We start from the raw sequence: 27332 nt of genomic DNA on the forward strand, positions 1-27332 counted from the left end.
TGAATGCCCTAAATACCGCTTTCTAAGAGTAAAATATTTCGGCAGTGATTATCGAAATTTGAAAGATATAATTGGCGAACCTTTCTATATTAATGTATTTTCATTTTTACTTCACATCAATTTCATGCATAATATCTAAAATTCTATCTGCACTTTGTTATTTTAACTTTACATCCCTTTACTGTATTGAGTATATTTTTTTGAATTTTAAGTTAACTCGAGTTTGGACAGCTTGACCAGTATTGGCCCTTGCGCTATAAAAAAACAATCAAATCAGATCAAATCGTCCTTATTGCAAACGAGATACACCAATCATCGAAGAAGATGATAGCTTGGAGGAAGAGAGTGAATCCGCTGCAGAATTGCAAGATGCAGCAGAGGACCTCCTAGATGTTCCTGATTGAACTGGACTCTCATCTCGTCGCTATAGTTTTTACTTGGATAAACAATTAAATGTTTTAAACGCTTTAATTTAAAATTTGTGACTGTCTAAATTTCGCATTGAGCGGGACCGAATGTAAGGTTCACATTTTTGTTTAATGTTATAATTTCAATATTCATAGATATTGCGTGGCAATAGCAGTTTGTTATTATTAGTTTCGCTACTTGTATCTGATATCGCATAAGAAGTGTTCTCGTCCTTTCATATTAAATGTTTATTTCTGTACACAGCTTCTGTAATAAACGACTTCTAAACGCAAGCGCAAATACAAACGCAATTCGAATTCTTGTCTTTACTCAAACTTAAAAAAATAACAACAGTTTCAAACTTAAAAAAAAATGAAAAGTTGAGTTGATCCAGCTATACACAGAGAGTTGAGTTGTTATAAAATATAATGTGAGTATCTCGTCTATAAGCAATAACTGTTTAACGTCACAACTGAATTATCTTTTACATTCGACCATCCTTACTATGGAACGACCTCGTCCCTCTAATACAGCTTATAGTCTTTCAAGCGGTGTGGCATGCGTCTAACCCTTGCTGGTTGAGTGTTCTCTATGCATGAATTTTCATCGGAACCGTCATTGCAGTAACTGGTAATTAGGTCCTCACTGTCACCATCAGATAGATCTTCATCTTCTGTGATAAGATGAAACAGTTTCAACTCAGAAGCGTGAGCGGTAGTTGTATAACTAGGTTGTCTTTTTCTCCCCTGTCCAACTGTGCGTAGGTCAGTAACTTGATAAGTATCCGATGATAATACCTTGATGATTGTTAAAGGACATCTGTACTTAGCTTGAGTTTTAGAATTTCTGTAATAAAGTTTAATCAGGCAGTCATCTTATAACCACAATATCACCCATATTGTAATTTTGTGCTCTACATTCATGTTTGTCATAATTCTTTTACATCTTTTCTTGCGCAAACCTAATATTTTTCTGGGCATCTCTTTGCAATTCGGTTGGCTTCACGTACTCATTGGACGTTGTTAGCAGATCTTGAGGAAAATGTCCCAATTTTACTGGTGTGTATCCATACAAAAGTTCAAAAGGAGGTTTCCCAGTCGACTTACTCGGGGACCAGTTAATGCATCGTTGTACTTCTGGCAATATCTTATCAGAATCTTTGTGAGATTCTGTTTAAATACTGGATGATATTTTTGGAATGAGTATTCGATTAATGTGATCAACTTGTCCATTAGCTTGCAGTCTTTGACTAGAATTTAATGTATGCTTGATTCCAAACTGTTTGCAATAGTCTTCAAATAAAGATGATGAGAAACAACTTCCTCTGTCTGTAGCGATACGCCTTGCACAACCAAAGTCATTTGTAAATTCGTCTAGGTACTTTAAAACGTTTTTAGTTGAACAGCTAGGACATGGACGAAGACGTACATATTTAGTCATATTGTCGATAAAAACTAACAGTTCCTTATTCCTAGACGTACTTGTTACAAAAGGACCAAGAAAATCCATGTGAATAACTTCAAATGGCCGACTTCCAGGTGATATAGAATTCAATTTGCCTTGGCCTTTCCCCCCTGATACTTTTGAATATGCACATACAACACACTGTCTAATATGTTGCTTAATGCAGCTTGTCATACGGGGAAACCAAAATTTTTTACGTATCATTTGAACTACTTTTTCCATTCCAAAATGACCAGCGAAGTCGTGGAAGAGAACTGCAAGGTACTTTCGCATTGATTTAGGCATTACAAACAGTTTTCGCATATTTTGCAAATCGCCAGATTCATGATGGATGCATTCATCGCCAGATTCACGATGGATGGAAAGTATTCCATCTATGAGATCAAAGCTTTCAGCCAACTGCTTTTCTTTTCGGGTTCTTACTTTCTGTGGCTTTTTTAAGGAAGATATAATTTTTTGTAGATCCTTATCTTGAGCTTGTATAAGAGCTACCCGGTCTTCTTCAGTAGAGATGTAAAATACTTTAGGCTGACTAGTTAGTTCTACAGGACTCGTAACTTCTATTTCATCTAATGGTGTACATGTTCTCTCTTCAATTGGTGATCGACTAAGAGCTTTTACATGAGCCACTTTTGCATCATCTCTATGTTTAACTTCGTAATCAAATTCGCTTAATAGTTACGTCCATCTTGCAATCTGAGGTTTAATGTTTTTTTGTGAATGCAAATATGTTATGGCTGAACAATTAGTGACCAACGTGAAATGTAAACCTAATAAGAGAGGCCTAAGCCTAGTCATCGACCAGACAGCAGCTATTAGTTCCAAACGGCTTGAATGATACTTCTCTTCTTCTTGAGTGGTTCGACGGATTACACAATAAACTAACTGAAATGCATTATTATATTTATTTCGTTATAACAGCATACCTGCTAATCCTACTGAACTAGCATCGGTGTGTAATTCAGTTTCATCCTTTGGATCAAATAATTTTAATGGTGGTCTAGATATTAACCTAGAGCGAAATTCTTCAAAAGCTTCATATTTATCTACAGTCCATATAAATAAAGAATTTTTCTTTAGTAACCTTGTGAGGGGTTCAGCAACGGAAGCGTAATGTGCTATAAAGCGGCGAAAGAAACTCGTAAAGCCAAGGAAACGACGTAATTCATCTTTGCTCTTAGGAACCGGATACTCGGCAATTGCAGCAAGTTTTCGTGGACCTAGTCGTATTCCACCTTTATCGATTACAAAACCCAGATATTCTATTTCTGACATCCCAAATTCACATTTAGACAATTTCAATGTCAGTCCAGCATTTAGCAATTTTTCGAGCACTTGTCTCAGCTTCTCTATCATATCATCAAAATCGGTCCAACCAAAGAATATGTCATCACAAAACATGAGACACCGCTCCATAGCAAATCTCCTAAAGCGAAAGACATGCCTCGTTGAAATACAGGAGGTCCTTTCAATAATCCAAAAAAATAAACGTGTTGACTCATAATGTCCATCAGGTGTGGTAAAAGCCGCTTTTCGTGAGGATTCTTCATCCATGGGTATCTGATTGAATCCCTGGCAAGCATCAATGCAGAACAAATGCAGAACAAATTAAAACCTGAAAGTCTCTCAAGCAAATCATCAATGCATGGAAGCGGAAATTTATCTTTAATAGTCTGCGAGTTCAAATGTCTGTAATCAATTACCATTCTTTTCTCTCCAGTTTTCTTTGATACCAGCAAAACTGGACTACTATATTCTGAACAACTATCCCGAATGACACCCTGTCCTTTCAGTTCTTGAGCTATTTTTCTTAAAACTTGCCTTTCGTAGTTAGATGCTCGATATGGTGAACGAGATACAGGTTTGCTACTTGGATTCTCAGTTATATGCAGTTATATATGCAAAATTTCTTTTGTTAAAAGTACAGTAGGAGTTGAATTCTTTTTTCTTCTATATTAAAGTTACATTTGTTTTCAGGCACCCAATTTCCTCTAAAAATTGCACGATTTTTCTTTAGTTGTAAATGTAAATTGATTGAATTCATTATAGGTACTTGTGTTTTGCCATCATATACAGCCAAAGTAACACCATTAGACATATTGTCTTGAGTACTGAAGGATACATACCCATCACTTTTTTTACCCTCACTAAAAACCGGTGACCCATTGAACTGTGCGTGGTTCAATCACAAATTCTTTAAGAGTCCTTAACACTGCTGTATCAGGCATTTCATCCTTTTGAAAATCACGTAAAACGCTCAATTCATCAATATTAACTAATTTGGATCTCCCTTGATTTCTAACTATAACCACATTGGGAGAATCAATAATATCATTGCCTATGAGGACGTCAGGACCCTCAAAAGTATCATCAGTCACAACATAAAATAGCACTTCATGTAGCTTTTCTTTGTCAATAATCACGATAACAATAATGATTCTGAGTGATTCTTTCACACCTCCAATACCTCTAATTGGAACAATAACTTTTCTGTTTATGTTTTTATTTAACCGTTGAGCAAAACTATATTTCAACATAGAAATGTCAGCTGCGGTATCCATAAGAACACTTGTATTTTCTCCTTCAATACTGATATTCTTTGTTGTGTTATTAACGCGACTGCCAGCCGAAATTGTGTTGACTGATGGTGAAGGTATTTTATTTGGATATTCTTTTGTCCCGTGACCCTCATTCTTACATGCAGTGTAAAATTTTGGTCGCTTGGGCTGTGCACAATCACGAGCAAAATGTCCAATTTCAAAGTAATTATAGCAGATAGTTGGATTGTTTTTAAATCTACTTGGATCAGTTTGTTTACTAATGGCGTAATTTTCTTCTTTTGCAAACTTAATGCTATTGAGTTTACTACTAAAATGACCACTTTTCTTGAAATTATCCTTTAGTTCAATAAATTCATCAACCTTTTCAGCAAGCATGTATGGGGAAACTATTTGTGTCCATTGATGCAAATAATTTTCACGGATTTCTGGAGGTGTGAGAATTTCATTTGATATGCGATGATTTAATCCTTCAAACTCGCAAAACTGTTTATTTTAAGCTCTGCGGTCTACCCATTAAAAAATATTTCCAGATCATGATAATATTCTTTCCATGTCTTACCACAAGTACTCTCATGTGAATAAAATAATTGCCTAAATTTTTCAGCACTCAATTTATAACGCTTAAGTAAAAGTGACTTCACATACTCATAATTTTCGGACAGTTCTTCTGGTTCTCTCATAATCATTTGCGCAATTTCAGTTGGAAACTGATTAACCAAGCATGCCATCCACAGCGTATTTGGTATTTGTACTCGTTTCATGACTCTCTCAAAGTGAACAAAATAAAGGCCGATGTCTTCACTACTAGTACAAGATTTTCTCAATTGTGACTGCCAAACAACTTTTTGCGCCGATGTTAATAATTCTGAGTCAACGAAATCTGAAGTTTCAGCAGCAATCTCTAACTTTTTAAGTTCTAAAGCATGGTTCTTTCTGCTTCTCCCCGCTTTTCTTGTCTCTCGGCGTCTTCCCGCTTGGCTTGTCTCTCGGCTTGTCGATCCTGTTCAGCTTCTTCAATTAAAATATCAACCATCCCTCTTATCATTTCTTCATCATAGTTTTTACTATTTAATATTAACTTTCACAAATCTGGAATTTTCAAGTCACTAGATGTAACATCTTCGAATAATTCTTCGGCTACGAAACGTAACTGTTCCTTACGACGTCGCATTAAAAAAAACATTTTGTACTTTAAACAGAATTGAAAATTAAAATGACCTGTAAATTCCACTTCTGAATTGTACGAAATGACTTCTAAACGTAAATGCAAACACAAACGCAATTCGAATTCTTGTTTTTACTCAAATTTAAAAACGTAGCAACAGTTTCAAACTTTAAAAAAAATGAAGAGTTGAGTTGATCCAGCTATACACAGAGAGTTGAGTTGTTACAAAATGCAATGTGAGTATCTCGTGTATAAGCAATAACTGTTTAACGTCACAACTGAATTATCTTTTACACGTCTTTCCATTGTTAAGATAATCCTCATACAAAATGACCACCTTTTATAATATGTGGTCTCATTCTTTTGATAGAAAAAACACATTTTTTTTTGCATTTCTTTGAAGCAATTGTATTACTGTGAGGAAATTCCTATTCATTGGCCGGGATTGGAACACACTTGCTTGGGTTATTTACAAATGCATCTGCACTGGCGGAAACATTCCTCTCCATTGCGGATAAGCCCGTCTGCTCTTTTTTTTTTTGATGCAAAACATTTCGCTTTAATTTACAGTTACTTGCTGGAGATTTATGAAATTCACACTTGAATCGCTTCTGATCTGGTTTTGAAGGTTTCATCCCCCACAACCACCCAACGTACCGCTTTGCTCTATTTTGTCAGTAAGCAAGCAAGTTTCCCTCTCACCATTCGGAAAAACGAAAAGAGATGCAGAGATGATTCAAAGATTATATCATCGTAAATAGCTTCCACAGATTTTGTAAAACTTCCTTTCAATTTCATTTTGTTATCTGGATATCCTGTCACATCATTAACCTAAAATGCTTGAGCTATATTAAAGACATTCAGTGTTCCTAAATTTTCGAATGAAAAAAAAACTCACAGCCATTGAGTAAATTCCTTATTAAGATGAACCTTACTTGATCGAAAAAAAGGATACTTTCCTTGAAATTTCTACGTTTATTACTTCGATTCATTCTCCACTTAACACGATGCCTATCAAAATATAGATTGCAACTATATATCCTTGGCAATGAGCAAGAAACGTTCCTAGATCAATAATAGCCTTAATCGAAACTTATTTATGACGATAAAATATATCTGTTTCTATCTATCAAGTCTGAAAATTATCACCTGGTCTGGCTGTTATTATAGAAGAACGATAACAATCACATTACAGCAGAACGTTACCCATTTTCTGTGCAAACAAAAGCAATTACCGGTCTTCAATAAACGAGTGATTTCGTTGTCAAACATCGACTGTAAATTAGAAAAGAAGAAAAAGAAGGGCCGAGTTTCAAATAATACTTTGGGGAAGGATATAGGGGGTTCATACTTCTTTCAAAGGAATTCTTTTAACTGATAAATTGCTAACGTTTCCTTTGCTATCTTCCATTGTTTAACTTTTCAAAGACAAAAATTTTAACTTCAGATTCATTTAATTTATTTTACTCCTATATTACAATGAAAAAAGGTATATTTTTCGAAATGAATGAATGCATGTGAGATCTACAGTCTGCAATTCCAACTAATTACGCATGCATTTTGATAAAATATTATTTTTGAAATATTTGGGATTTTATCCATAAAAGAAAAGTGTCAACTTGCATGTGTTAGATCCTAGAAACGTCATTGTAGTTACACTTGCATATATGTACATGTGTATATTTCATACTTCCTATTGAACAACTGAGCTAAATTCAATTAAATTTTACTATTTATTACTTAAAATAAAGGGAAGAACATTGTAGAATTTTCAATGCGTAAAAATAAGTTAAATTGTTTGTAATTTGACACCTTCCCACTTAAGTTCCGGAGAAATGTTTCTAGACCAATTGTTTTAAACCACCTAAAAATTTTAAATTTTACCTTTTCGAACAAACCGATTTCATACCTTTCCAATTTTTTTCATTAGTTGTTATTATTTTTTTAAAAAAAAATTAATATAGAAATGTAAATGATTTTTAGACAAGGATATAGTTTTTGTTAAGCAACGGAAGACTTTACCAACTTCTACAACATTTTTTAATTTTTTTCTTTCCCGTTATATATACCTTTTGATAATGTCTTTCATAGCATTAAAGTAGTGATTTAACGTTGTATAACTCAACGTTTTGGCCGATGGCTAAAAGAAAAACGGGAAAAGTAAAGCTTTTGCAAGCAAGTGAAACATATGTTCAAAGACGGCAGGAACTTCAAGCTAAGAGAAATTAATCAAAATTTGGTATTTATCTATAACCGATAAGGTGAAAATTTTCTCGGAAATTATGTTTTTATACCATTTTAAAATTAAAAATTTTGCTTTTACATTGATACCAATTTTATTAAATTGCCAATAATTTTCTGTGAAATTCTTCATTTTATTAGGTTTTTAAAAGAAAATTTGGTATAGATGATACTGAAGTAAGGAGCGTAAGTACGTAAGTAAGCGTAACATTAATACTTTCAAGTTGTCTACCACTACTTTTTTTTTTCAAAATTTCTCGCTTACTTTGTTTTAAAGTAGTGTTATAATGGTGACTAAACGAAATGCACCTCTAATTTTCTATCGAAGGCTTAGGAAAATAATCCTTTCTGACGCAAATGATTTTGTTATTGCTGATGAACAAGAATACATGTGAAGAACTTTTGCCAATGTAAAATAAAAAAAAAAATTCTAAGAGAAAAATCTTTAAAGGTAGAGAATAAACTATTTGCTGATCTATTTATTTGCTATTCTATTAATTTAGTTTATTTTTTTATGTTTTATATTTACGGAAAATTTACTATTTTATTAGCTGTCTCAAATTTTTTAAATCTTTCTTATTAGTATTTGTGAACAAAATCTGCAGCATTAAAATGACAAATATTTACTAATAAAGGAAATCCACTATCGCCGATTTTTAAAATTGACTGCTTCAATTGATATACCAATTTTAATTAAAGATAGTTTTAGGTGCTATTCAGACTTTGCATATTATAATATTTTATATAAAATTTATTTTTAGATTAAAAAATTATACATGAAAGGGTTTAATCCCTAGGAGTGCCGAGTGAAACTTTAAATAACTTATAACCGCTATCACTCTCATTTCATTTTTTCTCTCTCCTTGTTTGCGATGAGAGCCAAAAATATGTATTTCTTAAAAAACCAAATCTCATTTCTTTGTCACTCTGTTCAGAAAATGTAAACTAACATACTTAAATTAACATATATCTGATTTTAGAATAATTATCAAATTTTTCATCAGTAGAAATTTTGCTGAATATCAGATATGTATGCATCTCCGACAATGAATAAGGGGTATTTACCCATTTCACAATTGTTTTAGCCAAAAGTATCTTAAATATTTACGAAATAGTACAAAAAAGAGAAGGTTTTGAATACATATTATATATTTAATATTGATTCAATTAAAATCGTGATAAAAAGATTTTTCTGTTATGGAAGAAATTAAGTAGGAAGGAATATAGGAAGTAATATGCAGATTACAAGGAATAGAGGCAGTAAAGGAAAATTTTTATTTGTTGATTCATTAGCATTTGAGAAAGGTTGTGCAAAGGTTGGGCATGCTTTAGCTCGTTTGAATTTTACTTTTATAATGTTTATCATTGAAGCGAGGGTAAGATAGTGTTTTATCTTTATTCAACTTAAAACAAACTGATTCATTTTCCAAAAATGTATTTTCTTCTTGACAACATAGAAGAGGCGAAATATCATTCACTTACTTCTTGATCACAGGACTTCCTTATTCATCAGGACTCTCCGATTGAAATTAGGCTCCTGCTTATTTGTAAAATAATAGTTATCAATAAGCATGAATTTTTCGAAATTTAAATCAATTTAATATTTATCTAAAATTTAATGTATTCTCAAAGATTTCTGGGTATATTATCTTACATTGCACCTTATAATTAAAAAAAATATTTTCAGCTATATGAATTTTATTTCCATGCAACAATTTATTTAATATCAATTAATTTTTCGAACTTTTTCAAAAAAAAAATATTGTAAGATAACTTTTGTTAAAATAATGTGATTCAAATCACTTTTATTGTTCCACATCATCACTTATTTGCGTGTTCTTTCCTCGGTTACATTTATGATAAAGATAATTTTCACATTTATGATGAAAATTTTATGTTTTCTCGTCAAATATATTATTAGACAACAGTTAAAACTTAATAAATGGTTTAATCCATCCTAAAAGTTGACGAAAGTATTGTGAACTTAGCGATAGAACAATATGTTTTCCGAAATATAATGGAATTTATTGTTCCTATCTCAGCAATAATTGCCTTGAAAATTTTACTTTATAAACGAAAATTGCAATTAAATGAGCCCCCATTTATTTCTTGACTTTATAATTTTGACTCGCTTATATACTCAACGTTACCCAGGATTAAAATAATTCCATGTCTAATAATTTTAATACAAAGTCTTTTTATAGTCTGAAACCTTTTTTAAAATTAAAATTGGAATATTTATTGAACCAGGCGGCTTTTAGAAACCAACGATAATAATTTTTTCCATATCTATAAATAAAATCAGTAGTTGTTCTTGATCAAATTGCTAATCATCTACTTGTAAACTTTTCTTTTAATGTCCTTTCAAAATTTTGCTAATGTGTTTGGGCAATGTACTTTTGTTCTTCAGCAACAGCAATAAAAAAAATGCTATAAATATTACTCAAGTTGATTTTTGAAATAAATTAAAGGCATTGATATAATATTAAATTAAAATAGAAGTATGAAAAAAATAAAAGGTGAGTATGAGCAGGTCAAAGCCTCATCATTTGTCTAACAGCGGAGACCTCTTAATAAAGAATATTCTCTACATGAAAGAAATTATTATAACTATAAAGGCAAAATTTTGTATTTTAAGATGATATGAAACTGTTTCTTTTAGAATAGTTTACTCCGAATTTATTGCAGGAAAGTAGCAGTATTTCGGGTAATTTTTAATTAATTGAATATTTAATTAACTTTTACATTTTCAAAAGATGACAAAGTTCTTTCTCTTGTCTTAAATAATTAGTGAACACACAGGCTCTAAATTTATGTCGATTGCTATCACATTATTAAAAAATCACCACACAGGAATAATTTTTGACTCTTTTTCCTTTTATTCCGGCCATCATTGCTTAGCAGCACGCTGCCTTGCTACCGCACACACACTCGCTCACGATACACTGAAGTGTTTTTCCCTTTGCCGGAAGAGGGCAGCACAAGTGACAGGTCGGAACAATAAGCATGCAAAGTTTGGTTGAATTCAGTCAAGTGCTGGAGGAGCTCCACATTGCCAGCTGCAATGGTTTTAGTTTGTGTTAAAATAAGGCGATTGGATTTCTTTGAAAAATTGAGGACATTGGATTCTAGATCCCGAACGGAATATAGAATTTTTAGAATAGAATAGAATTAGAATTTGAAACGGAATTTTTGTGGTTTTCCTCTGCCTGAGCATTCGGATTGTTTCTTGCTTTATCATTTGATGTATAAAATTTTTTGATGAATCTAACAGCTTCACATTTTGACTTCTTACCGCAGTTAACTGATTTTGTATTTATTTCTAAACAAAAGGTCTTTTAAATACTGATTCGATTACAAAAGACGTATGGATTATACATTGTTATTTTTCTTTCAAAAACACGCTCATGATCGTCACTACGTCACTAAAAAAAGTATTCGTTATTATTTTAAGATTTCTAATTCTTACAATTTTCTAACCAATGAAGGTAACATCTCATAAGAAAATTTTCATTAGTTGCATAATCCTACGTCGTCTTTCATTTTTCATAGAAGCAACTCTTTCGAAATTCTATGGGAAGAATGACGTTGAGGGCAAAATTTCTTTCATTTTATCTCAGGATAGACAATATCTACCTACGCCTTCCGGACAGCTTACATGGATTTTCTTTTAATTTTATAATTCAGTGAAGATATTTAGAGACCAACCTAAATTCAAAAGTTTTCTTTAAAATGCATACGTCACACAGAAACTGCTTTATAATGAGGAAAAAATGAAACATGATTTTTTTTTAAAGTTTAGGTACAATAGAAAAGTCGTCTTATGGGTTATTTTTAAACAACTTAGTCCATCACACAATATATTTTCTATGAACTGTTTCAATATCTTGCAATTAATGTGTTGATTAGAGAAGAGCAGACAATTTAATTGAAATTAGAGATGAGTAGAGAATTTTAAAAATTTCATCAAATGTGTAATTTTTAATACTTACTTCATTAATATAAAAGAAAGTCCGTGAAAAATTAAAATTCTTAAATCCAGTTTTTAGTTTAAAAGATATACATGCAGTGTAGAAATGTTTGTAGTAGAGATATAGGGTGTCCCACAAGGTATGAAGCGTCCAATATTTACAGATTTGGATAAAACTCATCAAGACGAGTGTTTTGATATACAGCAAATGGGGTCCCGAATATAGCGTCATAATCTAATTACACGAAGAACGTTGATTACGAATCCGACATTTTGTATTCCAAATTACGATGCATAAAACGATTGCACGACAAAGACGCTTCTTCAGGTGACTACGCAAATTTGTGGCAACCACTGAAGTGCGTCTGCAAGTGAATAGCAAATTCTCACCGCAGCACATAAAACTATAAATCAGGTTTGATGAGAATGAGTCGGGCGTCACTCGCTAAGAAATTAGTGTGTACCTACTGTACGTAATCGTTGAGACTCTGAAATGAACAAATATTCAATTGAACATCATGTTTTGATCTTGCTGACTTATCATGAATTGCAATCATCAGCGGCTGAGGTGAAAAAATTCATCAATGATTATAACATAAACGGCACGACTATCAAAATAACGTACGAAAGATTTAAGGAGACTGCCACTGTGTTAGGCAATGTGCTGGTGATGGGGAAAAAACAAATGTGCGGAAGAACGGAAGCTAATGTCCAGAAAGTGAAAGAAGTATGGTAAGCAAGTCCATCAACTTCGATACGACAGATGGCACGACAGCTCGACATGTCCAAAAGCAAGGTGCATCGGATAATGAAAAGGGATGCGGCTCTGTTCCCTTATGAAATTCATTCGGACCGATCAGGATTGTTTGAGGGGATTTGATTATGCAAACACGATGGTTAATAAGATCGAGTGTGACGAAAAGGATTTTAATCGGATCTGGTTCAGTGACGAAGCGCACTTCCACCTCCGAGGATATGTTACCGATCCGAATTGAAGGCTCTGGGCCACTGAAAATCCACATAAAGCAATAATTCGGCCATTGCACTCCCTTAGGCTCACAATTTGGTATGCTTATCCGCAGAAGGCTTCATTGGGTCAATTTTTTTTTAATAATAAGTGAATCTTTTTTTTGACATATTAAATGACTGTGTTATTAGTTTATACAAGATAATGTCAGACTTCACCGCCCTCAGCAGAACTTCGATCTCTTAGCGGAACGATAGATTCTATTACGAAAATAGGCAACGGTATAGAATGGCCACCTTACGCCTAAGATCTTAAATATGTGCAACTTTTTTACGGAGATGTCTAAAAGACACAGTTTATCTCAAACAGCCTGGACGATTTAAGAGCAGAACCGAGGACAAGGAAACTGTAACAGAAGTTTTTCAGAAAACAATTGCAAATTTCTTTTCCAGATTTCGCCATATAATTTGTTTGAAAGGCCGACATTTCCAAAATCTGTTGTATTGAAAGTTCTCAATAAATTTTCAATTGGTTTTTCCTCATTTATTGAAGATATTTCTTCATTTATTTTCATACCACAAACCATACACCTTAATTAGACTATGATGCTATATTCGGGTCCCTCACAAGATGCATATTAAAATACTCATCTTGACGCATTCTGTCCGAATCTGTAAATATATGACGTTGCATACCTTTTGAGATACTCTGTATATGTGTAGAAAGATTTGGATTTTATTGTAGTTGTCATATCTTATCGATTTTTAATCCGTTTTAAATGCAACTAAACGGACACGGATAGAAGGTGTTACAAAGTAGCTTTTCCATTAAAAAAATTGTTAAAAGGATGGAAAAGTAATAGGAAGCATTGTTCACTTCCTGTGCTTAGGAACATAATAAATTTCCGTTGTTGAAGCAGCGATATGATGTGTCTTAGCAATTATTTATAATCCACAGCGAAATTGTTATTCGTTTGGAGGAAATGCTACCCAAATCATAACGATTGCTGAATGCATGGATGATGCATGGAACTGCATGGGATTTCCCGTTCCTAAGATGTGTCAGACGTACTTAGTGACGAAGCCATTGAGATAAAAACCTCGATAACTGACAGCGTATTCCATGTATGTCACCGATATACATGGGTGGTATACGTAAAACGATATATGTATATTGATATATGTATACCGATATTCCTCGATATGTATGTATCATTGATATGCTTGCTGTAGCGTGTTGCCCACGCACATTCATTACAAGTACACTGGGGGATTTTCTCAATTTTTATCTCTTGTGAAGATTGTGACACATGAAGCAATGCGTGGGCATTCATATATTCCAACATGAATTGCAATGCTATAGAACTTGGGGTCACTGTTAACCCATATGAGGATTCACTTCTGTGATCCTCATTATTTCCGTTTGCAGTCCACAATAATGAAATTCCAGCACATGAGATATCTGTTGTTCCAAGAAATAAAACATTTTTGCTCAGTAAAGTGGCAATTTCTGAGAAGCACCTGTTAGCATAAGAGCGATGAAACTCGAGTGCAGCTCTCGCTGTGAAATGGTGTCAATTTATGAGAACTTCAAAATGGTCGAAGTATTTTTTTTCCTAGGCTTCATATCTCTCTCTCAAATTTCGAAATTTGGAAGTTTAGTGATAAAAAATGTCGTGTTTTTCCTGGAAATGGCGCGTTTCTGTTTCTTCTTATTCTTTTTAGACACTTTTGAAAGATTCTGCGCATTGTTATTTTGAAATAATATTTCTCAGACAGATACAGACGTTTCATGCAATCGGTGAATGCGCTCCTAAGTATATAACTATTCCACTAGTTAGAAATAAAATTCGATTAGGATTCACAAAACTGAAAAAGAAATAAGATATTCTGCCCGCTGCTGCCCTTTTCTAAGTGTTTTTTCCAGGACATTGCTCCGCCATCAAATCATCGAGGAAAAAAGGCTTTTTAAGCCAAAGCCGATAAACGAGATCAAGTCAGCTCCTCGCCTCATTGCTCTATTAAATTGATACTTAGAGTTTCTTCGTCTTGGCGAACAGCTTCGAAATTAGTGGTCAGTGTAATAATACAGCGTGGTCACTTTTATTGCCTTAAAGTCGATAAAGAGTGTTACAGTTTCTTGAGTTTAGCAATAAAAAGATGAACTTTCTTGCGGTGATCGAATTTTCACTTTGATTGCTTGCTGCTATTTTAATTTTCGCTTGGAAATAGAAAGTGAAAGTAAAAAGATTTTGAAGTATTAGTTAATAATATTTATTTCTTAAATTTCATTGATTATGATATTTATTTTATTTCTATTTTCATGCTTATATTAATTTAATATTTTAAAATTTAGAGTTTACATTTCAAATTAACATTTATTTGAAACAGATATGTGAGCTAAAAAAATCGAAAGGTATTTCACTTTTTCCATCATCACATATCAATTGATGTATCGGAAAATGATATACACAGCCATTAGAGGACGGGCAAATATATTTTGAGAAGAATGGATGTCTTTAATCCTCTGACGTGTGTATGTATTTAATGTCTTAAATAGCTTCAATTTGAAATAGGAGAGTAATTGAATCTTCAAATGTAACTTCGTTTCTTTAATTAATTTTTTAACGATTTAATTCACGATTTCCAAAAGCCACCAAGAGGGGAGAAGCAGACAGAACCCCTCACTATTCTACAGTTGTTTGATCTAAATAATTTAAAACAAATTCATTGCTGTTAAATGAAAGTATAAGAGATGCAAACAATTCAAATAATTTTCTTTTTTACCCAGTAAAGTTCGTACCATTATTTGAAAATAAATATGTAATCTCACCTGGCCTAGACACAAATCTTCTAAAATGAATAATAAGAAAATCAGTCATTAAGCAACTGAGGACCTCATTTTAGTGCACTGTAATGGTTACACTTGCAAATAAAGTAAGACAAATTTTTGTGATCTTAATGCAACGATAGTAGCATTATAATCACAATGTGTAGCAATTTACAATTATAGAACAACATAATTAATACGAATGCTGCAAAAAAAAAATTCTTTTTAGTGTTAATATTTGCTTTCGCAAGTTCCTCCTTAAATAATTATTTGATAAACATTTATATCTGTGACAAATGATGCATTTCTGTATAAATGAAAGGATAAGTTTCTTGTCATTTATAATCTAATAGTTTTGTTTTAAAATTCTGGACAGTAAAGTATGTTCTGTCTGCATGTAAATTATATAATATTATTAGATAAGCAATTGTATGTTGATCCAGAATAATTATAGGATGCTTAAAATTAAAAACTAATTCAGAATTTTATAAATGACCTCCCGCCTATAAATACCTTCATTAGTCAGAAAAAGATAAAGTAAGCTTAAAATGCTTTAGGCTGGAATATTTTTAGAAACCAAAATTCATTATAAAAACGAATAAACTGAACCCACCTTAAAACCTATTTCAAGCTTCTTGCCTTTCATTATTAGAAAGAGGAGCACCTGAGATTCGTTCTTTACACTCAGAAAGAAATCTTAAAAGATAATTATAACGACTATTTCAGATGAAGAAAAATAATTTGAAATAAATTGTTCATAGTGTTATTAGTATATAAGAATTGGAAGCAAATAAGCTGCTATGCAAAAAAGGAATTTTGTCTTTTATTCAGTTAAGACATTTGCATTTCTTTCAGCCTCATAATCGATGGATTATTGTTGAGGCCATTTTGAACTGCTCAGTGATAAGAATAATACCCCATTCATCCGCAGGGACACTTTTAGCAGAAGCTTAAAATAGATCTCCCGAGATTAACTGTGTTTCATTCTGATGCAACTCAGCTGCATTAATCATACGGATTTTAGATTTAGATTTAGATTTAGATTTCTGGTGCAAGATCCTGTTGCAGAATATGCTGCGCCGAAGCAACTTAAAATTTTCACAGCAAGATAAAAAGTAGTTTATCGTTACAAGAAGTGCAACTGACAGTGTTCAAACTAGTCAAAAGTTAAGGAAAGAAGGTATTAAAATTGTAAGTTAAATTTCATGGATGATACCAACATCTTAAATAAAATTACATCATAGCGCCTGCTTCGTTTTGAAGACCAGTTGGCCAATTGTGGTTTAATAAAGTGAAGCTTGTTGTTAGTTTCCATGTCCCATTGATTTTGACACTGGCGATAGCACCAATGAATACTAACTGTACGCATATCTTTATAAGAAATACGTTGGGGCAAAATTACGCTCGCTGACTTAACTGCTGTATCTGCGATTTCATTTCCAAAAATACCCATGTGCGAAGGGATCCAGGAAAGCAAAACTCTAATATTTTTCAAATATAGAAGACGTATATCTTCTTCACTTCCTGTAGAAGTGGATGACCGAGAGATGCAGAACACTCAGAGAGTCCGTGTAAATAGCAGACTTATGGATCTGTTGTTCATAAATATATTTGAGGGCTAAGTAAATAGCAGTTAATTCCGAGGTAAAAACAGAAGTAAAAGGACGAAGTTTATAACTTATAAAGCGATGACCATGAACAAATGCGTAACCCACATGATGAGATGACTTAGAATCATCCGTAAAAAGGGGTTCATTAGAACATGATGTTAAAAAAGTGAAATAAAAACCGAGCTATCAGTGTCTGATTTTCTAAATTGTTTAAATGGGTCTTCATAGTGTAATTTATTTTCTATCCATGGAGCTGAGTTTGAACTATCAGCCGCATATATTTGTATATCTGTAAAATCATTTGGTAATATTCTTCGTATACGCAATCCCAAATGAGGTATGTAGGATTTGCGAGATTAAACAAACGGTCGTTAACGTCATTCTGGATTTTCTCATGAAAAGGATGGCGTTTATTGGAGAAACTACGATAGAAATAAAACAATCTCCTATTAGACAAATGAGGCTCAAACGCTTCAGCATATAAACTAGGTACTGGTGATGTCCTGAATGCTCCAATGCACAATCGGAGAGCTTGATGGTGAACAACGTTCAAACGTTTAAGGTAAGATTGCTTAGCAGAGCCATAGATAACACATCCATAATCAATTGTTGATCGAATGATACTTCGGTAGACTTTTAACAAGCACGATCGATCAGCACCCCAAGAAGTATTGGATAAAACCCTCGGTATGTTTAGTGACTTCAGGCCTTTACTCGGCAAATATGTACAGTGCGGAAGGAAAGTAAATCTTTTATCAAATATAATTCCTAGAAATTTTTGCTGATCCTGAATGGAAATTAGATTATCGTTCAAGAATAACTCTCGCTCTGGATGAAGAGGACGTTTGCAGAAGTGCATTGCAACTGTTTTCTGAGGAGAGAATGTGAAACTGTGTTCATTTGACTGAAACTGTGTTCATCTACAATATTATTTATCGCTGCCTGAAGCTGTCTCTCAATGTATCGCATGTCACGGGCGTAGCAAGAAATTTGCATATCATCTATATACAGTGTCTTGCTAACAGTTGCTGGTACAACAGATAAAATAGGATTAAGAACTAAAACAAAGAGTGTCACACTTAATATATAGCCCTGTGAAACACCTCCTTCCTGGCAATAAACATTGGAATAGGTATTCCCAAGCCGCACTTTAAAATATCTCTGGTGTAAAAAAATTTGAATAAAGAGAGGTAAATGCCCTCTAAATTTAAGGTCGTAAAGATTTTTCATGATCCCGTATCTCCATGCTCGATCATATGCTTTATTTATATCAAAAAATACTGACACCAAATGATTCCTTTTCATAAAGGCCGTTCGAATATCCGTTTCCAAGCCCAAAAGATTATCAATTGTTGAACGATTCTTTCGAAAACCGCTTTGAAAAGGGGAAATAAATTCATTTTCCTCCAGTATATGAACGAGGCGTGCGTTTACCATTTTTTCAAACACTTTACACAAACAACTGGTCAGAGCTATTGGTCTATAGTTGGATGGCTCTTGTGGGTCTTTTCCAGGCTTTGGTACGGGAATTATTATAGCAAATTTCCATTTATCAGGAAACATATGCTCTTTCCAAATTCTGTTATACAGGAACAATAGATTTTGTAGGGATCTATCAGATAAATGCTGCAGCATTGAATAAGTAATTCCATCCAGCCCCGGTGCTGTTTGTTTTGAGACAGATAATGCTCTGCTCAACTCCAAGATAGTAAAATCAGCATTGTAAGACAAACACTTTTTTGTTTTAAAGCGTTATTTGATGTTTTCTTAGTATTTTTTGTGCGTGAGGAAAGGTTCCGTGTAATTACTCGTTGAACATACAGAGGCAAAAGCTTTTGCAAGAGCATCAGCCATTTCCTGAACACTGGAAATAACTTCCCCATTCTTCTTCTCCCCAGAGAGGGTTATGACCATTTAGATCACCAACTATGATGAAAGGTGATGGTAATTCATCCACTAAGGCATTAAGATCTCATAATTCTACCGAAGTACTGGGTGGCAAGTAAAGACAACATATTGTCGTCAAAGAAGGGTTCAAGACTCGAACAGCAACAGCTTGCAAATTTGTACGTAATGGAATGATAGACGAGGGTGCATTATGGGATACAAGGAGAGCAACACCTCATCAGCTCGGTCAGATTCATTATCCTTTCGGATAAAGCTATAACGTCTGATTTTCATAGTGTCTGACGGTTTCAAATAAGTTTCTTGCAGAGCTATACAAATCGGATGGGTTTCCTTAATTAAATCTTTAATATGAGTTGTTTTGTTACGGAAACCACGGCAGTTCCAAGAAACAAATTTGGCCATCAAGATTAAGATTTATCTGGAGTTTTTTTCTTTTTTTCTCCACCTGATTGATTTTTAGAGATAGTAGAAGGGTCTAACTCCATATCGGAGAACTCAGAAGACGATGTATAAGTTTTCAAGAAATCCTCTGCCACAATGGGTCGATTCAATAATGCTTTCTTTTTTGTTCTTTGCTTTGTATTTACTTGACAAGCTTTAAGAGATGATGTCGTGGAGATTTTTGTTTTATTACTGCGATTACGTTTGGCAGTTTTATCAATTACAGGGTAACTGGATGACAACGAAACAGAGGAGACTGCTGGCAATTTTGTAGTTTTATTTTAAACTGAACTAGTGGGTGGTAATTGAGTTATGCGAGAATCGGTTTAAACACTACTACATATGAGTGTTGCTTTAAGTATACCAGAGTAAGAGGCACCAACTTTTGGAGTTCTATCATTTATTAATTTTCTTGCTTCTGCGAAGGATATGTTTTTTCGTATTTTTGTGGATATCACCTCCTTCTCTAGAGTCCATTTAGGGCAAGACTTGGAGATAGAAGTATGAGACCCAGAGCAATTAACGCACTTCATGGTGTCTGAATGGCAATTATTTATGTCATGTCCAGATTCAGCACATTTTGCACACATGATCATTTTGCTACGACATGCTTGCTGTGAATGGCCGTACCTTTGGCATTTAAAACACCTAAGAGGGTTAGGTATGTTTGGCCGAACTCTACAAATTTTGTATCCTGCTTTGACTGATTTAGGAAGAACTGGAGTTTGAAAAGTTAATACAATGTGTTTTGTTGGTATAAGTTGACCGTCACGTCGAATGTTAATACGACGCGCGGCGCATACTTGCTGGTCTGAAAATTCTGTTACAAGATCTCCATCAGATAAGTCGATGAGATCCGGCTCGGAAATGACACCACGTGAAAAGTTTAAAGTTTTATGTAAGGCTGTTTGGACAGGAAAATCTCCTAATTTGGTGAGTTTACTAATAAGAAGAGCTTGCTTCTCGGAAGTCTGCAACAAAAGGTCACCAGAACGTAGTTTTTTTATATTTTGTACTTCACCAATTGTCGATTGTATCAATTTGTGCACAAGGAAAGGAGAAACTCGATGAAATGTGTTTTGAGTACTAATAATCATGAAACGAGAATTGGATGATGCTACAACGACGTTAGATTCAAGACCCATATGATATAGATTAAGGTTCGGGCTCGACGGCACCGCCCACCACGGAGCCCAACAAGGGATGGCAGCCACCGGCTCCAGACATTCCCAGCCTCGGCGCTTACATGGTGCTAGCCGAAACCTATACGCTGAGAGTCACCCCCGGGGACAGTGACCACCCTTAACGCCAAGCCCAAGAAGTGACCCCTTCGCTTGATCCCTTTGAGCAGCCCAGTCAAATATCTGGGATACCGGCCGATTGATACATAAGGGACCGAAATGTACCACCCGTCTAAAGGGTCGCCACGCACGGCGAACACGTGGTGTTTTGGCTGTCCATGAGAAGCAAGAAGCAAACAGAGCGACAACAGCTTCTCATGGAGAGCTCACTCGCTTACCGTCGAGGGATGGAAGAATGAAGAAAACAGACGGAGAAGGAGGGAGAGAGAAGAGTGGGGAAGAGAGAAGGGGGAAAAGAAGAGAAAAGGGATAGGGGAGAGCAGGAAGAGAGAAGAAAGAGTAAAGATCCCTGGATACCTTGGGATTGGGACACCCGTACCCACCTAAAGAAGGTGAGCCCCTGAGGGGATTAATCATAAGGAATACCGTTTAAAATTTCCGAAGGCTTTTTGTCCACAAAAGATTTCCATCTCCAAAGATGAGTTGCAAAACAGTAATGGTTTACTGTGGAGTCAATCTAAACGTGAGATGGTATTTCAACATTAGTTAAGATCTGAAGGACATATTTGAAAATATGGCTAGAGGCAATGCTCCCAGGATTTCCAGTATGGGAAGAGACACTTGTTAATTAACAACTACTTTAGTTTTAACAAATTTATGCTGCTTTCGTTTCTCGGAAGAAGTCATTTGAACACAACAGATGATGGCTGCATAGCATCACAAAAACTTTAGAGATAAATGCACTTAGATGCTGTTTGAAGCCATCTGGACATTTTCATATGAATCCTCAGATCTTTTTGCAATCGCAGTAACTTGTATTTCCATTCGTTGGAAAATGACGCATCTCAGTTAAGATTCAGGAGCCACAGTTGTTGATAAAACACTTTCAACCTAAAAGACATAGTCATAGCAAGTAAAGTGAATATAAGATTTTGGTAAATAGTGAAATGAAGGTTCTTTTTCTGTGTTCAGTTTCGAAATCTATAAAAATTTTATAGAAATGTCTTTTTATTATTGTGATATTTAAGGATACACAATTACCTTTTTTATTAAAAAAAAATTGCTGGGGACAGTAAAATTCAAAGTAATTTATGTCTTTTTTTAGATTATATTATTAAATTAATTCTGATGTATTTTTTAGTACCATTGTTTAAAAAGATTGAAAATTTTGAAGTTTTTAAACTTTTAGAAAATGTTTAATTCTAAGTGTTTTTTTATTATTCCAAGTAATTTATATTTATTATATTATTACCAATAAAATTAGTATAGAATTTATGATTTTGTTAAATTTTAGTATTTTTTTATAATTTAAAACAAAAAAAAACACTTAAAAAAGTTTAAAATATTAACTTTTGTATTTTTTAATAACATAACTTAAACTCTTAGGCTTAATCCCATACTAATTCTTCTTGTAAGCGTGCATAAAAGTGCCTACAGAAATTTCAAGTCTCTATCTTGAAAAAAACAAACGATTTAGATAATAGAATATGCATCAAAATAAATAAATAAAAGCCTGAGGAAAATACATTTGAAGTTTGTCATCAGAAGTTAATAATGTTTTAAGGGCTCTAATTTTTTATATATTGTTTCTCAACTATAATATGTATAAACACACTATTTTAACTGAAATTGCCTGCATAGAATTTTTCAAATTGTGACTTCCCAATATCAGTATCGATGGTTACAACAACAACAAATTATTCAATTTATTTAGAACATAATATTTTCACAAAATTTTTAAACAGAATAACATAATACATGTATTACATAATAATGAACCCTTTCACAAATAATAATAACAGAAAGTAAAAAGAACCAATTCTGTACATAGTGCCTTTTAATTTCTTTTCACTGTTCTGGTTTAAACAATTTAGCTAATTTCATTTTTTTTTTCATTTCGCTTTATATTTCACTGAATTTATCTTATTTCAAAAGAAAGGTCTCTTATAATCAGTGTAATTAGCTAAACGTTTCGATGTGTATCAAAATTTGCTTTGATATGCACTGCAGATACTAGTGAGCAGATAATACTATCTGCTGAAAGTTGATTTTCAGAAATATTATTTTCACTATTCTGCCATCTCTTCAAAATATTGTATTTTATAACAACTCGAGAACGTTTGATCGTGGCACTTTCTCGACAAAAATCTGAATAAAAGTAATACAATATTAACATCAAAGTTTCTTGATTTAAAAAAAAAAAAACTTTGTGTAAAAACTAATACTAGTTTAAAAAGACAGTTTTATGAGCATTAGTTGTTTAGTAATAAGAAAACCGAAAAAATAAATAACATAAACAGATTTACGAGGAACATAAACAAACATGAAAGATTAAAAAAATTATTAATTAATTAAATTTTAAGAAAGGGAAACGGATTCAAAATGAGAACGAAACTAGCATCGCCCCGTCAACTGTGAAATTTTAAGATAGATAACAATTAGAAAATGCAAATATCTTAAAACATATTAGCCCTTAACTGGGGAGGTGAAATTTTAGGACTTAACTGGGGAGGTGCGGTCTACGAGACCGCATTTCATTTAGACTCAAATAAAATTTTCTAATGAATGTATTAGTATGAAAAAATGCCAATATATTTTTCAGATATTTTTCTTGATATATAGATATGTTTAAAAATTTTTCAAAATATATTGTCATTAAAAAAAGTAAATGAGTTAGAAGAAACATTTTCTTCTCAAATGACATGTTACAATAAATTTCATACTTGAAAATGCATATTACTTTTTACTTTTCAAATCATATTTATTTTTACAGTATATGAAGGTATATAGAAGACAATTTAATTTAAAATTCAAAAATTATATGAAAAATAAAAAAAGACAATGGGTAAAATTGGACCTTTTTTTATCGGCTTGTGTAACTTTCATAGCACGGTTTTCTAGGGCATTTTAAACATACAGGTTAAGAACTAGTATAAAAATCAACCTATAAATTTTGTATATATATCTCTTGGTATATTAATATATTTTATAAATTCTTCAAAATACATTATCACAAGAAAAATTGATTATGTTTGAACATACATATCAAAATCAGTTCAATGCGAACTTTCAACGAAAAACTCTTCTGTACAATTATACTTATCACTAAAATCACTTTTTGCTTCATTTAAAAGTGTCTGAAGCACTGCTTCATAATAGTATCAGTAAACTGGATGATATTTCGGGCCCTAAGTTTTAGCACCATCTGCTAAGCCTTGTTTATCTCTGGGACACTAACAAAGAGTTGCGGTCTTAGGGACCGCGCTCGAAGAAATAACTGAATTATTTTAAAAAGCATATGTTGAAATCGGTCGAAAAAGTGAACGTGTATTGAAGGTCACAAAACAGGAAGCTATAGGGTCAATCCATTCAATTGAGCTAAAAATAGAATAGGGGTGATAGAAAATCCATCGCTAGCGGTCTCACAGACCGCAAGTCCCCAGTTAAGGGTTAGTATGTCTAATATAAAATTTTTAGCCAAGTTTTCTAATTTTATGAGCTATAAAAAATAAAACCTTGATTTTTTTTTCATTTTTAGGGTATTGTGTATCCTTAACCTTTCAAATGAGATATCTAGGATTTAAGAATAAAAAGCACTCGATTGTAGGAAATTCATCTTCGCCAAGCGTTTATGACCATAATTGGCGCGTCTGACCATCGACTTTTCTAAGCAAAAAATAAATGAGCGAAACGTCTCTGTAGGACGTCATTTCGCCCAGAGATCTAATCCACGGCTAACTTTATGAGATATATCGTCTAATCTTAAATTAACAGAATTTACTATTTGTAATACAGGGTTGATCACTAAATATTCTGACATTTGACAATTTAACTTTTTCTGTCATAAGGATTGATTAATTTATCTTACAGTAGGCAGTTTCTGAAATAGAAATGTGCTTAATAATACTATTAGTTCATCGGTTAAAAATCTTATCAAATATTGAAATTTCTTGAAATATTGATTAATGATTTCTGAGTTGATGGTCAATGAGCTATTGTCATGAAAGATCGCCGAATAAATGGTCTTAAAAAATTCAGACATTCGGTATATTTGCTGCTAAAGCGAAGCATTTAAATCTTAGCTTCAATAGAAGGCATATTTCAAATGGGAGTACTTTTAGAAGTAAATGCATCATTGGGGGAATGATAAAACTATTTCTGTTTCTAAATATTGGATTTATTAATTTCATAAGCATTTTTTGAATAGGAAGCATCATATTTAGAAAATTCTTTAAATATTTGCTCGATTCTTCTGAATCTACGTTTAGCTTATTTAGGCTTAATGCTTCATTAAAGTTTTCACGTCCTCAATTTTTTTAAATCGGATTCGCTTAATCGAGCCCTATTACGATGAATTAAATATAAAGTTAATGAGAAATTTAAAGTCGTAATTAATATTTATCTTACAAACATCAGCTATGCGCAGTTATAAAATACAAGGGACGCAAAGGCCTTGTGGTGAGGGTTCTGCTTATCACCAGGAAACCGGGTTTCAAACCAAAATCGGAGAGACTCAGGTTCGAAATCCAATTCCATTGAAAAACCGCCGTGTAAGCTAGTCTGGTGCGCGTTAATCTCCATTGGTGTGGTGTAGAAATTTGGAGAGGGGATGTCAGCTCAATTGTCGTTCTTGTCATCTGACCGTGGTTCAAAATTACGAGATTCATCCCTAAATAGTCCTAGTACTGCTTTAAAACAGGACATTAACTAAACTTAACTTATAAAAAGCATGACAATGAAACAAGAGTTTTGAATTGTAGTCCTGAAGCATCTTACAAAAGTACAAATTAATATCGACAAGGATTAAAGATATTTTTATTTGTAATAATAGTAAAGATGCATGTGTGGTCCTCTACTGGCCAAATCGTTTGTCCTACAGCAAACGGTATATATAAATTTTGAAGTAAAGACAAGTGCACCATATATTTATTATCATTTTAATATTTAATCTTAATTATAATTTTTAATCATATTTTCCAGCTTGAGCACTTTATGAGAGCGTGGGAAAAATTAGCTTTTATCAGCGCTTTGAAATCACGTTGACAAAAACTCAAATTCAAAGATTAAATTAACTCTTACTGCAAACTAAACATAGGAAAATCCAATTTTCTGCATTTGTTTGCCTGAAATAATATAAATATGAAATCAATGTTTTCTTTTTTAAAATTGAAAGCGAGAAAATGTATTCTGTGACATTTTAAAATAGCTATATTATTCCTTCAATCATTCAGTTTTATTTAAGGTATACATGTTTCAGTACACAAAAGATATCCACTATAACCAGAGTCCAACAGATTATTTCTAAATACTTATTAATTATCGTGTATAGTAAAAAAAATGGTCTAAATGAAGTAAATAATTATATGAATCCTTAAATGTTTTGATTCATTATGATTTTAACTTTTTATATAGAGCCTCTGCTGATATTAAATAAAATATTCTTGAAACACTAATATCTTTTTACATAATGTTCCCCTATTTTGCAATGAAAACTAATTTAGTTTTGAAAATTTGAATGTTTTCATTCCATATAAAGGCGCGATTTTAGACCTCTCAATCGAAAAAAAAAATGCGACACTCGAAGAAAATGCACCGATTAGCGCTTGGACTTTCCACAAGATCGATTGTTCAAAATAATAAAATTGTTGATAAAATAATGATGTTGAAACCTTTATAGTTCAGTCAGGCTTCATAGCAGAAGAATGAAATATTGGATTGTCAAGAAAATGTAACTGAATATGATTTAAAGGATCAAAGGACTGTATAAAATTCATACTTCATGATTGTTTTCAGAAGTACATTTATTGATTAAAATAAAATAAAATATTATTTACCACATTTAAATTATTTTGAAGGTGAAACTGAATTTTATGATGAATCAGAAAAAAAATTATTTAATAATTCTTTGAAATATTGCATAAATTATTTTAAAAGTATTCTACCAAAATATAGAAATGCAAAATTTACTAAAAAGTTAACAAATTTAACACATACATGGTTTGGAGGGTGGAAATGTTCACCCTGGAGCGTTGTTTTTAAAATTTTAAATAATTAAAAATTAAGCGAAATTTAGCATCTTCCCACGATAACTTTTGAAAAAATATTACAGAAAAAAAGTAATTTTTATATAAACTTAAAGAAAAAAATTATATTTTCAATAAAACAAATATTTAAAATTTTTTTAATGAATTTAAAGATATATGTTAATGAAATTAAAATATATGTATATAATATAAATATATAAAAATATATGTATATAAAAATAAATATTTTAATGAATTTAAAAACTTATTTTACAGCAATTTATTTTTCAAAAATTAAAATAAAATTTAACTTGTACAAGCTTATTAAGCTTGCATGGGAAAAAGTAAGCTTTTATCGAGCTTATTTTTTTATGCTTTGCCAACACATTAGCAAAAGCATAAATTAAAAATACATTAACTATTAGTGCAAATTAAACCTAGAAA

The 27332-nt window shown here is 32.7% G+C and overlaps 1 protein-coding gene across 1 annotated transcript; it reads right to left on the reverse strand.

Annotated features, from left to right (window-relative positions):
- Positions 1-19890: 19890 nt before the first annotated feature.
- LOC129968985 (uncharacterized) lies at positions 19891-20709 on the reverse strand. The gene has a single exon (XM_056083377.1). It carries the CDS (start codon positions 20707-20709, stop codon positions 19891-19893), a length of 819 nt encoding a protein of 272 aa, XP_055939352.1.
- Between the last annotated feature and the right edge of the window lie 6623 nt (positions 20710-27332).

This window comes from Argiope bruennichi, chromosome 5 (genome assembly GCF_947563725.1).
Source record: "Argiope bruennichi chromosome 5, qqArgBrue1.1, whole genome shotgun sequence".
In the NCBI taxonomy this organism is placed as follows: Eukaryota; Metazoa; Arthropoda; class Arachnida; order Araneae; family Araneidae; genus Argiope; species Argiope bruennichi.